General features: G+C 36.1%; 1 protein-coding gene across 6 annotated transcripts in view; it reads left to right on the top strand.

The window, feature by feature from the left end:
* FERMT2 (FERM domain containing kindlin 2) overlaps positions 1 to 12,074 on the top strand; it is a 90,292-nt gene that overhangs the window by 27,202 nt on the left and 51,016 nt on the right. For all 6 annotated transcript variants that reach the window (XM_004738805.3, XM_004738804.3, XM_013056277.2 and 3 more), the window contains exon 3: positions 6,828 to 7,061. In XM_004738805.3, coding sequence (XP_004738862.1) covers positions 6,828 to 7,061 — 234 coding nt within the window. The remainder of the gene's footprint in view (positions 1 to 6,827; positions 7,062 to 12,074) is intronic.

The raw sequence follows: 12,074 nt of genomic DNA, 5'->3' as shown, positions 1-12,074 counted from the left end.
TCTTATGATGTCTGGTCAGTTTGCCTGGCTTGCTCACAGTGGTGTCAGAACTATTTGCTTAGTAGCTTTGTTAATAGCTTACTAGGACTGAAGTTTTTTGCTGTCATTAAAGAGAGGGTAAATTCTTGACATGTAATAGTTATATACTACCTAATTTGGGGTTTTAAGAGGAATCTAAAAGGAAACAGAGGAAACACAACAGAAAAATCTATGTACAAAAATAAGGCATGTGCCCAAAAGGTATTTGTATACTTAAAATTTAAAATAAAATGTTGGGGCACCTGGGTGGCTCAGTTGGTTTAGTGACTGCCTTTAACTCAGGTCCTGATCTGAGGTCCAGCCCCACAGCAGGCTCCTTGTTCAGAGGGGAGCCTGCTTCTCCCTCTCTCTGCCTGTTAGACTGCCTGCTTGTGCTCTCTACCTCTCTCTGTCAAATAAATAAATTTAAAAATAAAATAAAATTTTGACTTGTCAAAGATTTTCTAATATAAACTTTGCTTTTGGTTTATGGAAGTTACGAGAATGCTAAACAAATTCTGTATTTCCTTCCTGAATGACTATTATTTCTTAAATACGCAAACAAATCTAAGCCACTTTAAAGTAACATTTTGTTTCCTGTTTATTTCAAATTGTTATTAATAAGTTACTTATTTTTGAAATGTGGGTACTTAAGTTAATTCAGTTAACTATTTCTTTTTTTTTTTTTTTACTTTTTAAGCAATTAAGATTGTTTAAAAATGGAAGTAAATAACTGCATTTTAGAATTGCATATCAAAATGGTCAAGAAGGAATCGTGGCCCTATAAGGAAAAGATTAAATAGGGTGTTAATAGTCTATCTCCTTTCTCTGTGCTCATATTTTCTAGAGTCTAAGGTAGCTGTCCTTGCATAAAGATGGACATAGTATTTGCCTTAGCAGGAAGCTTTTTGAAATACTTGATTCTTTTGTGACTGATGGAGCGGGTGTATGCTCCAAAAGCCATTTGGTAGAATAAGCAATGTTTGTGTACTCAGCCTCCCAATAATGAAAGTCCTAAGCCTTCTGTTCCTTAAAATACACACTTGGTGTCTTTGAGGGTAAATACTCTACTACTTTTTGAATTTGAAGAGCATTCTATTATAGTCAAATGAGAAGACTTTTATTGATACAGTTAATGTTTTAGCCATTTGAAATTTTAATGATATGAATTTGAGTGTCTGTCAGGTAGTAGTAGTTTTATGTGGAACAGAGCACAACATAATTGGGTGTATTAAATACGGGAGGAACACAGGAATAATTCTTTCCAGAATTCTGGCATATTTTTAAAAATTAATTTTAAAAGTTAATTTATAAATTCCAGCATAATTAACATAGTGTTATATTAGTCTCAGGTGTACAAAATAGTGATTCAACAATTATACACATTACTCAGTGTTGGCAAATGTTTTGAGAAATTTACACATATTACTGAAACTTATTATAACTTTTATTGGGTATATGGAACCATAATCTAAATAATTCTTGACTTCTAAAAAGTTACTAAAAAAGGCTAAATTTATGAGAAAGAAAACCATGACTTCATAGTAGTACATTTTCCCCCTTAGGTTCCTTTCTGAGAAGATTTGTGTTTATGGTACGTTGCTTCTTAAAAATCTGGATACAAGATTTTAACGTCACAGTATACCAAATACAAGAAGGTGGTTACACTGTACCTGGAGCACAACTGAAATCCTGACTTTGGACAAACTATCAAAACATGTTGAGCATGATCTATCCCTTAAATGGTTATATGATATTGATGGAGCAAGTCCCCTTGCTGATGCTTGCTAATAAGTTCTACCATAGCAAGTGGCAGGGTGATTATTGTTGTTGTTATTATTATTGTTGTTGTTACTATTTTGAGAGAGTGGGGAGGCAGGTAGAGAGAGAGAAATCTTAAGCAATCTTAACCAGGCTCCATAGCCAGTGAAGAGCCTGACATCTGGTTCAGTCTCATGACCCTGAAATCCTGACCTGAAATGCAATTGAGAGTCAAGTCTTTTTTTTTTTTTTTTTAAGATTTTATTCATTTATTTGACAGAGAGAAAGATCACAAGTAGGCAGAGAGAGATGGGGGCGGGGAGCAGGCTCCCTGCTGAGCAGAGAGCCTGATGCGGGGTTCGATCCCAGGACCCTGAGATCATGACCTGAGCTGAAGGCAGAGGCTTAACCCAATAAGCCACCCAGGCACTCTAGGCCAGTTATTCTTATGAGTTAGAGTGTGTGTGTGTTGCATTCAGTTGTCCAGTGCTACGTTTGGAGCACCAAGACTACCATTCTGAAGAATCAGAAATGTTTGTTTATTAGAACATGGTGTAGGGCTCAGATTTTGATGTGGAAGGGAGTTAAATACATGGAAAGTTGTTCCAGAGCTTTTTGATTATGCAAATGTAGGGAATTTCAGTAACTTTATAAATCCTCTTACGATTTATAAACCATTATTTTAAAAGAAATACAAAAAGAAAAATAAACCATTGTTTTACAAATAAGTAGCATTTTCATTTGCTTTTCATTTATTCATAATTATTTTATAGATGGCCATTACTTTTATTTATTTTAGAGATTTTATTTATTTATTTGACAGAGACACAGCGAGAGAGGGAACACAAACAGGGGGAGTGGAAGAGGGAGAAGCAGGCTCCTCACTGAACAGGGAGCCCAATGTGGGGCTTGATCCCAGAACCCTGGGATCATGACCTGAGCTGAAGGCAGACGCTTAAGAGCTGAGCCACCCAGGTGCCCTGACCATTTTACTTTTAAAATCAAAGTTTTTTATGCCTCTATTCAGTTTTTAATGGGAGGAATATGTAAATATATATGTTGATATCGGAAATCTACTCTTGTAGATTTGTACGTTGTTTATACCAGTTACAGTTGCACTGTAGAGACAAGCTACACTGTAGTGTACTAGATAACTTAAGTACCAAGAGTCATTACATTAAAATATACTGCTTTACACATATACACACAAAATTCATTAAGCATTTTTGATGTACAGTTGGTTCTTGTGCTTGCCTCGGTGAATTGATTCTCAATTGATACACCATCATTTTTCTTGGGATTTTGATCAGTGTTTAAAATAAGTTTTTGCTGCATCTGAATAGAACAACTGTATTCTTATGAGAACCTGGGTGAAGCCAGTTGTGGGTCTTCATGTGTAAGTATTAGTTTCAAAGTAGCACCAGAGGAAGATTTCCTAGAAACCAAGAAAACATTGTTTTGCGTATTTAAGAGAGCTCAGTCAAGTCTCTAAAAAGTTTTGAAGTGAAACTGTGACACAATGATTCTGCTGAAAAGCAGATTAAAGAGTAATTACTATAAATGTATTTTGAGCTTTATAGAATCATTCCAGTCACTGTTTAATTGATATTGTAGGGACACCTGGGTGGCTCAGTTGGTTAAGCATCTGACTTGATCTCAGCTGGGGTTTTGATTTCAGGGTCATGAGTTCAGGCTGGGCAGAGAGCCTACTTAAAAAAAGGACCTCTGGGTGGCTCAGTCGGTTAAGTGTCCCAACTCTTGGTTACGGCTCAGGTTTCTAGGATAAGGCCCTGCGTGGGGCTGCACTCCCGTTTATTCTTGCTGGATACAGGTGTGCTGCTCCTTTGTTGTGAGAAAGGGAAGTGGAATTGATGGGGAGGGTCTGATTTTTAAAAAGGAAAATCAGGTGAGGTGCTTGATTCAGGTTAGAATTTGAAGTCTAATTGATGTGAAGTTGAGATTGTCATTTGTCAGGGGCCCACGAAGTTTTTCTGTAAATGTCCTGAAACAAATACTTGGGACTTTGTGAGTTTCCTCTGCCTGAGTGAAGGGTGGTCAACTACATGCATGACATCCAGAAAGCAGTAGGAATTTAATGGCCTTGGGGACAACCTTTAACCAAGGAAGTGGATAGCTTCTCTTTCCTTAGGTGGGCCAAGTGTTAGGCATGTTCCACATAATTAGTCTAGAGGGTCTTTAGCAGGACTGAACTCCAGTTATGAACAGCAGTCCATCTCACTGTCCCTAATCCCCTCAAGTATGTTTCCCCTCAAAGTTCTTATTTCAGGTTTACCCTTGAAGGAATTCAAATGATAGTTGGTTGACAGACTTTTGGTGGTGGTAGTAGTAGTTGTAGTATACAGCTTTTTCTTCCCTTCTCCCCCCACTGGAGAGATATAGCTTCCTTAGTGATTGACCCTGGCACGAGAGTACAGCAGAGTGAATGGACTGAGGAATGGGGAAGAAAGTATTTTATGCCTACCTGCCATTAATTCAGTTCAGCTCAGCCTTACTCAAATTGGTACATTCTTTGTACCAGTCTTTTTCTGTCTTGGGTTTTCTAGTCATGAAGAAAAAAGTAAATCACCTAACTTGTGTGACCATTTACCTCAGAATAAATGAAAAGGTCCCAACTTTGTTTTTCTGTGAGCAAGATTAGATTTTCTGTGTTTAAAAGTTAATTGACATTTTCTGTGCTGAAAATTAACTTAAGATTCAGGGCACTATACACATTGTGTCACAGAATGAAGTGAGTAGTTATAAAATAGTAGTTATATGTATTTCTACAGCCAAACTTCAAATAACATGATTGACTGGGTTTTCCCGAAACAAATAATAAAATTTCAAAATGACAGTGTAATCACAAGTAACTACAGTTCTCCTATTAAAGTACTTACTGATTAGGAATGCCTGGTTGGCTCAGTCGTTAAGCATTTGGCTCAGGTCATGATCCCAGGGTCCTGGGATCGAGTCAGGCATCAGGCTCCTTGGTCAACAGGGAGCCTGCTTCTCCCTCTGCCTGCGGCTCCCTCTGCTTGTGCTCTGTCTCTGTCTCTCTCTAAAATAAATAAAATCTAAAAAGAAAAAAATACTTACTGATTAAATTTCTTTTAACGGCTGGGGAATTGAAAGTGTTTTTCCACTTGTGATGTGTTTCTTCTACAATGAGAAGTTCAAATCGTATGATGTAAGTTTCACCATTAGAGAGGGGTTTCCAGGCACATAATCAGCGCAAAAGTTTTACTTTTTACTATATGAGGCTTTCAGGTATACAAGTTGTGTTTTAAAAAAATTTCATATTAGCATATGCTTTTGAGCTCATTTTCTGAAAGTTGACCAGTGCTTTTTAAATCTTTATTAAAATTGGGGCGCCTGGGTGGCTCAGTTGGTTAAGCAGCTGCCTTTGGCTCAGGTCATGATCCCAGCGCCCTGGGATTGAGTCCCACATAGGGCTCTTTGCTCGGCAGGGAACCTGCTTCTCCTCTGCCTCTGCCTGCCATTCTTTCTGCTTGTGCTAACTCTCTCTCCCTCTCTCTCTCTGACAAATAAATAAATAAATAATCTTAAAAAAAAAGTCTGTATTAAAATTAGCTTTTTATCAGAATCATGATAATTGGTTTTTTTATTTTGTAAGAATGCTATTTTCCAGGTTTGTTTGTTTGTTTTTCCCTTTCCCTGGAAGGCTTTGGCCAATCTTTTGTTTTAAAGATTTATTTATTTTAGAGAGTATGTTTAGAGGAAAGTGGAAGGAGGGTCAGAGAGAGAGAGAATCCTCCAGCAGGACTCAGAGCTGAGTTCATAGTCCCACTCCAGGCTCAATCCCAGTACCCTGAGATCATGACCTGAGCTGAAACCAAGAGTCGGTCACTCAACCAGTTGAGCTACCTGGGTGCCCTTTTCTTTCTTTCTTTCTTTTCTTTTCCTTTTTTAAAGATTTTATTTATTAGAGAGAGACCGCAAGAGAGGGAACAGAAGCACAGGGAATGGGAGAGTGGGAAGCAGGCTTTCTGCAGCGCAGGGAGCCCGGTGTGGGGCTCTGGGACCCCGGATCCCAGACCCTGATCCCAGGACCCTGGGATCATGACCTGAGCGGAAGGCAGACGCTTAATGACTGAGCCACCCAGGTGCCCCACCCTGCCTATTCTTTTTTTGAAATATCGTATCTCCTTTTTTGGTTCTTAGTTTAATGCATACTTATCTAAAAAGTCTTCACTTTTATTGCTATTTTAAAAAAATAGCTGAAGTTGGATTTTATTTTGCATGTTTGTTATGATCTGTTTACTGAGGTAAGCCAGATCTTGTGTTTATTCTTTTATTTGGTTTCATTTAATTTAATTGCATAAGGCTGTCAAATAGTTTAACAGGTAATAACATTTTCTTTTACACTTGTATCAGAATATGTTGGGGGAAAAGTTGGGTTGATGTAACTTGTAAGTTACTTCTCTGGAAATGTATTTGGGACAGCTTGTATATTTGGGATGTAGTGTTTTGTTTTGTTTTGTTTTGTTTTGTTTCTCTTACTCGTGAACGTTTTTCTCCACACTCTTCACCTAGGATATTGGTTTTTGTTTACTTGAATTCCCCATCTTCGTCTTCACTACTCCTTGTACACCTCACAACATCTGCAGCCTTATAAACAAACCTCAGCCTTCTCACCAGCTTTATCAGAATATTGTCTTTTCCTTAAGGCTGGGCTTAGAACCCACTGACTCCACTTCGTTATTAATTTTTCCAAGTTTATTTCCCAGGGTTTTCCCTTTGTTTTCTGAGTGACTACAGTATATTCTCTTTTCATCCTTGTGCCCTATATTGTACCTGATGATTAGTTACACTGTGTACTCTGCCTCAGCTACGTTATGTATAGCTTTCAAGGGCACAGTGTTTTCTCAGCTCTTGAGGATTTCTTTTTTTATCTATCACATAACAGACACTTCGTATTTTAATTAGTTGCTTGTATTAAATACCCAATTTAGCTTTCTTCTTAGAATTTCTCTCTAGGTAATCTTAGTGATTTTTAAGTGTTTTGTTTATTGCTTGTTTTTTAATAGATGTAAAAAAGGATTGGTCTGACCATGCTCTCTGGTGGGAAAAGAAGAGAACTTGGCTTCTTAAAACACATTGGACCTTGGATAAGTATGGCATTCAGGCAGATGCTAAGCTTCAGTTCACCCCCCAGCACAAACTGCTCCGCCTGCAGCTTCCCAACATGAAGTATGTGAAGGTGAAAGTGAATTTCTCTGATAGAGTCTTCAAAGCTGTTTCTGACATCTGTAAGACTTTTAGTAAGTATCAAATTCTTCATGAAAGTATTAGTGGTGTGATGTATATATGACTGATGATTAACAGCTTATTTCAAAGAGTAGGTTGGGGTGAGCTATGTCTGTATGTATATGTCAGTTTTTCACTTTATTCTTGAAAGTTTTTTATTACTTTAAGATAAAGAAATATTGAGATAAGATCGAACAGGATTCTTTCCTTACTAGAAGTGTTATGTAATACTTCATTCTGATGACTTAATTTTTATTTCTTGGGAAGGAAAAGAAAAAAGGCATTATTTTCAGGATATAGGTTTTGCAATGTTTCCTTCACATAAATCACTATTTGATTTTGGTGATTCAGGCACATAGTGTCACTTCCTTCACTGAAGGCCTGACATAGCTCCTAAGGAAATGACCATGAGTGTTATCTTCCTTAAGCAACTTGAACTTGAAGTTCACCTACAACTTGAATGCTCTTGTAGTGATTCTGTTTATGCTTTCTGAAATGAAATGTGGACTACTTTTGGCTGACCTAGTTATGTCATATGACAGGAAGTATTCAACTATCAGAGAAAATGAACTATTGCCATTATCACTAGTACATAATTCTTTTATACCATAGATTTAGGGGAGATGTAGAACATTACTGTTTTGATCTAATGACTGAAATTATAGTGGTTTTTTTTATGCTTAATGGGGTTTTTAGGAAAAAATAAAGTTACAGAAAAGTAGAAGGAATTATATGAAAATTACCTAATTCCTGTTAGCTTAGAATTAATAACTGATATTTTGCAAAACTTTTTTAAAGTCACAATAATAAAGTTCTTGAGTCACACTCTTATAATTTCCCTTCACAAAGCAACCACTGTCATAAGGCAGTGTGTATATCCTTCTAGTACTTTTAAAAATACATCAGCACACACATATGTACATGCATTTCTTCATATTTGTGTGTTTAGATATCCATAAACAGTATGCTGCCATAACTCTTTGGGTATTTTTCTTTTTGCAGTTTGTATTTGTATGCGGGAGTTTCTCAAGTGGTTATACAATAGTCCCCTACTTCTCTGTGAGGGATATGTTCCAAGACCCCTGGTAGATGTTGAAACCACAGATAGCACCCCTATATCTACTGTTTTTTTTCCTATACATACATATCTATGATAAAGTTTAATTTACAAATCAGGTGTAATAAGAGATTAACAATAATAAACAAAATAGGTCAATTATAATAATACACTATGATAAAAGTCATGTGAATGTGGTCTGTTCCTCAAAATATCCTCTTATACTGACTCAGACTTCTTTATCTTGTAATGATATGAGATGATAAAATGCCTACGGGATGAAATGAAGTGAGGTGAAGGATATAGGCACTGCTACACAGCATTAGGCTGGATGGTACATCAGAGGAAGGATCATCTGCTTCTAGATCACAATTAACTGAAACCATGGAAAATTAAATAATGGGTTAATGGGGACTGCTGTACCAATTTACATTATGGGCAGCAACATATGAAAACTCATTGTCCCAAATCATCACTAACATTTGAATATTGTCAGTTTTTAGTGTTTACTTTTTTGAGTGAAAAAATACAGTATTTTATTTTAGCTCATAAAGGTAAGTATATTTCTGTATCTCTTAGTCATTTAAGGTTTTTGTGGGTTTTTTTTACTTACCCGTTTATATCATTTATCTGTTTCTTAAGTTCATAAACTTTATAAACAAAATTGAATAGAAAGTACAGAGAGTCCCACTAACAGTCTGTGGGTTTGGACAAAGACATGACATGTATCCATCATTATAGTATCATATAGAGCAATTTCACTGCCCTAAAAATCTCTGGTCTTCCCTCTCCCCTACCTCCTGGCAATCACTGATCTCTTTACTGTCTCTGTAGTTTTGGCTTTTCCAGAATATTGTACAATTGGAGTCATACAGTATGTAGTCTCTTCCAATGGTTTCTTTTGCACAGTAATATGCATATAAGTTTCTTTCATGTCTTCACATGGCTTGATAGTTCAGTTCACTTTAGCACTGAATAATATCCCATTGTCTGGATGTACCAGTTTGTTTATCCTACATAGCTGCAGAACCTACATCGCTAGTTTTTTCCAAGTTTTGCAGTAACAAGTAAAGCTACTATAAACATCTGTGTGGAGGCTTTTGTATGGGCATATGTTTTCAGTTCCTTTAGGTAAATACTAAGGAGTGTGATTGTTGAACATAGGAAAAAAATATGTTTAATTCTTTAAGAAACTGCCAAACTGTCTTCCGAAGTAGCCGTGCCATTTGGCATTCATACTGGCAGTGAATGAGAGTTCTTGCTCTGAATCCTCACCAGCATTTGATGCTGTTATGTTCTGGATTGTGGCCATTCTAATAAATGCGCTATGACATTTCATTGTTACTTTAATTTGTATTTCTTGGATCACATAGGATGTGGAGCATCTTTTCATATGGTCATTTGCTATCTGTACATCTTTTTTATGGAGGTGTCTGTTAAGGTCTTCAGTCTTTTTTTTTTTTTTTTTTTAAGTAGGCTCTAATGCACAATGTGGAGCTCAGTGTGGGAACTTGAACTTATACACTGAGATCAAGAGTCAGATGCTTAACCAACTGAACCATCCAGGTGTCCCTTTTGGCCCATTTTGTTAACCAGGTTGTTTGTTTTCTTACTGTCAAATTTTTAGAGTTCCTAGTGTAGTGTTTTGGAAAATAGTGCTATATTAGATATTCCTTTAGCAAATATTTTATTCCAGTGTCTGGCTTGTCTTTTCATTCTCTGACAATTTCAGAGAGCAGAAAGTTTTTATTTTAATGAAGTCTAGCTTATCAGTTACTTCTTTTGTGGATCACATCTTTATTGTCATATCTAAAATGCCATCACTAAACTCAAGATCATCATGATTTTTTTTTTCTGTGTTATCTGGGGGTTTTATCATTTTGTGTTTTACATTTAGGTCTGTGATCCATTTTGAGTTAATTTTTGTGAAGCTTGTAAGGCCTGGGTCTAGATTGCTTTTTTTGCATGGGATGTGCAGTTGTTCTAGCATCATATATTTAAAAATTATCTTTTGTTATATTGCCTTTGTTCTTTTGTCAAAGATCACTTGACTGCACTTATATTGGTTTATTTCTGGGTACTACATTCTGTTCCATTGATCTGTTTGTTTTTGTTTTTGTTTTTTTTCCAGTAGCACCCTGTCTTGATTTTGATAGCTTATATAAGTCTTGAGGTCATGTATCATCAGTCTTTCAACTTTGATTTTCTCCTTCAGTATGATTTGGCTATTCTGGGTCTTTTACCTTTCCATATAAACCTTAGAATCAGTTTGTTGGTATCCATAAAATAACTTGCTGGGATTTTGATTACATTGAATCTGTAGATTAAATTGAGAAGAACCGATATCTTTAAGAATATTGAATTTTCATATACTTGAATGTGGAACATCTCTGCATTTATTTTTTGATTCTTTCTTCACAGTTTTATAGTTTTCCTCATTAAGATCTTAATACATATTTGTTAGATTTATATTTAAGTATTTCTTTTTATGTGTTAATGGAAGCAGTATTGTGTATTATATTTCAAATTCCACTTGTTCATTGCTGGAATATTGGAAAGTAATATACTTTTATAAATTTACTATGTATCCTGCAACCTTCCTATAATTATTTGTTAGGGGAGTTTTTGTTGATTCTTCTGAATTTTCTGTAGGAATGATGAGTATATTTGTGAATGAAGACCATCTTCTTCCTTCCCAATCTATATACTTTTTTTTTCTTTTCTTGTCTTACTGCATTAGCTAGTAGTTGGAGTAAGATGTTGAATAGTCGTGGTAAGAGAGGACATCCTTGTGTTGTTCTTGATCTTAGTGGGAAAGCTTCAAGTTTATCATTGTTAAGTATGTCCTTTGCTAAAGGGTTTTGTAGGGTTTTTGGTGGGGGTGTTTGTATTTTTTATCAAGCTGAGAATGCTTTCTAGCTTACTGAGTTCTTTTTTTTTTTTTTTTAAAGATTTTATTTATTTATTTGAAAGACCGAGATCACAAGTAGACAGAGAGGCAGGCAGAGAGAGAGAGAGAGAGAGAGGGAAGCAGGCTTCCTGCGGAGCAGGGAGCCCGATGCGGGGCTCGATCCCAGGACCCTGAGATCAGGACCCGAGCCGAAGGCAGCAGCCCAAACCACTGAGCCACCCAGGCGCCCCAGCTTACTGAGTTCTTAATCATGAACTTGAAATTGGATTTTGTCATGCTTTATTTATATCTTTTGATGTGATCATGTGAGTTTTCTTTAGTCTTTTTTGTTTAGTCTTTTGATGAGATGGATTATGTTGATTTTTGGATCTTGAACCACCCTTGTATAGTTGTCATAAATCTCACTTGGTCACGGTGTGTGATTCTTTTTATGCATTGTTGAAGTCTATTTGCTAATACTTTGAAGATTTTGCATAATATTGGTCTGTAGTTTTTTTTATAAAGGTTTTGATTTTGGTATTAGAGTAATGCTGGCTTCATGGAATGAATTAGGAAGTATTCCCTCCACTTTATCTTCCAAAAGAGATTTTAGAGAATTAATATAATTTCTTCCTTAAGTGTTTGTTAGATAGGAAAAAAGCTCCTTGACATGGGTCCTGACCCATGTGTGTTTTATGTGTTTTGGTTATACCACATAAAACACAAGCAAATATAAATAAGTAGGATTGTATCAAACCAAGAAATTTCTGCACAGCAAAGGAAGAGTCAGCAGAATGAAAATCTCTGGATAAGGAAAAATACTTACAAATCCTGTAACTGAGAAGGGGTAAATATCTAAAATATAGAAAGACCTCATACAATTTAGTAGAAAAAACAAACAAACAAAAATCCAATTAAAAATGGGTAAAGGACCTGAATAGACATTTTCCCAAAGAAGATATACAATAGTCAACAGATACATGAAAAAGTGTTCAAGATCACTAATCATTAGAGTAATACAAACCAAAACCACACTGTCACCTCATACCTGTTAGAATGGCTGTTGTCAAAAAGACAGAT

This window comes from Mustela putorius, unplaced genomic scaffold (genome assembly GCF_011764305.1).
Source record: "Mustela putorius furo isolate JIRA1106 unplaced genomic scaffold, ASM1176430v1.1 tig00000129_pilon_pilon_pilon, whole genome shotgun sequence".
In the NCBI taxonomy this organism is placed as follows: Eukaryota; Metazoa; Chordata; class Mammalia; order Carnivora; family Mustelidae; genus Mustela; species Mustela putorius.
The sequence above is the reverse complement of the archived record's forward strand: the minus strand, read 5'-3'. Positions and strand labels throughout refer to the sequence as shown.